The 1763-nt window shown below is 40.2% G+C and overlaps 1 protein-coding gene across 2 annotated transcripts in view; it reads right to left on the reverse strand.

Annotated features, from left to right (window-relative positions):
* The window catches only part of polr3f (polymerase (RNA) III (DNA directed) polypeptide F), a 30563-nt gene extending 29152 nt beyond the window's left edge, over window positions 1-1411 (reverse strand). Inside the window, exons 1-2 of one of the 2 annotated variants that reach the window (XM_047051099.1) lie at window positions 1191-1409; window positions 914-1031 (exon numbers count right to left, since the gene is read on the reverse strand). In XM_047051099.1, the coding sequence (XP_046907055.1) occupies window positions 914-1031; window positions 1191-1246 (174 nt within the window). In that variant the 5' untranslated portion in view covers window positions 1247-1409. Of the gene's footprint in view, window positions 1-913; window positions 1032-1190 lie in introns of both variants that reach the window. The other variant, XM_047051098.1, reaches the window with a different exon arrangement.
* Window positions 1412-1763: the final 352 nt, after the last annotated feature.

Below are 1763 nucleotides of genomic sequence, written 5' to 3' on the forward strand. Positions count from 1 at the left end.
ACACCGCATTAGCTCGCAATGTACAAAGAATTTAAGTCATATTTCCCGCCCTGGCTAGAAGCAGAGCTCTGTGACGTAGAACAATGGCGTTCTTAAAGGGAGCTTGACAGCTTCTCGGTGCCACAAAACTCAAGTTCTAAAACTGGTTGTTCCAATCCTTGATTGTGATTGGCTATATCGCATTCCATGCCGTTGTAAAATCCAGCATAACCTCACAGGTTGTCCTCATTACAATCTTTAACATTCCATATTACTGCGCATCGAATATTTCAAATTGAAAAAGACAGCAAAGATGTCCATCTGGCTGTTGTGTGGCAACGATTTATGTAGGAACTATACTTTGTAGTATCGGAAGAATGACGGTTTATGATTAAACTATTTTGTTTCTAATTGTTTTTATTGATGACACGATATCAAATATTTGTAGTAACAGTTTTAGAAAAGCAATAAGCCCCGCGAGTCCGTGGTTTACGCTGATTTTAGAACAGGTAAGGAGGTTTTCAGCTTTTTTTGGTCTGTCCTCACTGTCAGGACGTCGCAAGGGAATGTCCTCATGACGTCGCAGACAAACGTCCCCTGAACGTCCCCTAAATGTTATGAGGACGTTACATGGACGTCCCGGGGACGTTTGTCTGCGACGTCCCCGGGACTTTCAGGGGACCCTACAAAAAAACGTCATGGGGACGTTCCCTTGCGACGTCCTTATAACATTCGGGGACGTTCAGGGGACGTCCTGGGGACGTCATTTTGTTAGTTGGGCGGATATCATTAAATCTATATGCCACGTTTTTAGGGTCCAAATGTTAGCCTAAATTGAAGCTCTTACCAACTAGTCGTCAAATATACACTTTAATTTAACCTCGTATCAGTGAATCAGTTAACCGGATTGATGACTACTGCAACTGTTACGTACCAGTGACAAAAGTCTGTTGATTGCCATGGCCCTGAGCTGTGCTTCCAAGTTCGGCATGTCATTCTGTATGACCTGGTCAGTTATCCCGTGAGGGAACTGTTGGCAGAGTTCTTTTATCCTGTGTAACAAGATGGATGTATGAAGACGACAATCAATCAATACAAAGCGTATTCTACATATCTACACAGCTACAATAATAGGTCTTAAGGAGTCGATTTTAGCTAACTGGCTAATTAACCAACCAAGCCATAGCAGGGTGAAGAAACGCCAAGCCAACCTGTTTTCGATGTCCGCAACATCTGTAGATTCTTGTTTTACTTTGACATCCGTCATTGTCGAGTCAATTTAAATCCACCTTCTACAAACCTCAAATATCATGTATACACAGAAGTCGTTGCATGCTCAAGTTGAACTATACATGTAAAACCGTCAACATTCGAACGTGCTATACTGCATTACTGGGTCCTCTGTCTCGTAGCGTGGTCTCATCTGAGTGTTTGGCAGTCCCGACATTGCCTGATAAAAAAATACAATAGAATTCTCGACAAGTGTACGCTTTATAATGATTTAAAACTGGAATATGTACCTAGTCTTTTATTAAACTAAATACATATAGAATAGTCATTCACAGATACTGTGTAAAGTTGATAAAGTCGGGGTAAATTAGAAAAAGATACACGTCTCTGATAAACCCATTCCAGTAAGTAAAATACAACTAGATATTCACTCAATTATTTAAGTTTAAAAACAATAATAAGCAATAAATAAGGACAATGATTTTATTTTGTTGAGAATATTGCTATTGGTTGTTAGCGTTGCTAAGGTGTATGATGTAGACCAATGGTGTTGG

Source organism: Hypomesus transpacificus, unplaced genomic scaffold (assembly GCF_021917145.1).
Source record: "Hypomesus transpacificus isolate Combined female unplaced genomic scaffold, fHypTra1 scaffold_138, whole genome shotgun sequence".
Taxonomy (NCBI): domain Eukaryota; kingdom Metazoa; phylum Chordata; class Actinopteri; order Osmeriformes; family Osmeridae; genus Hypomesus; species Hypomesus transpacificus.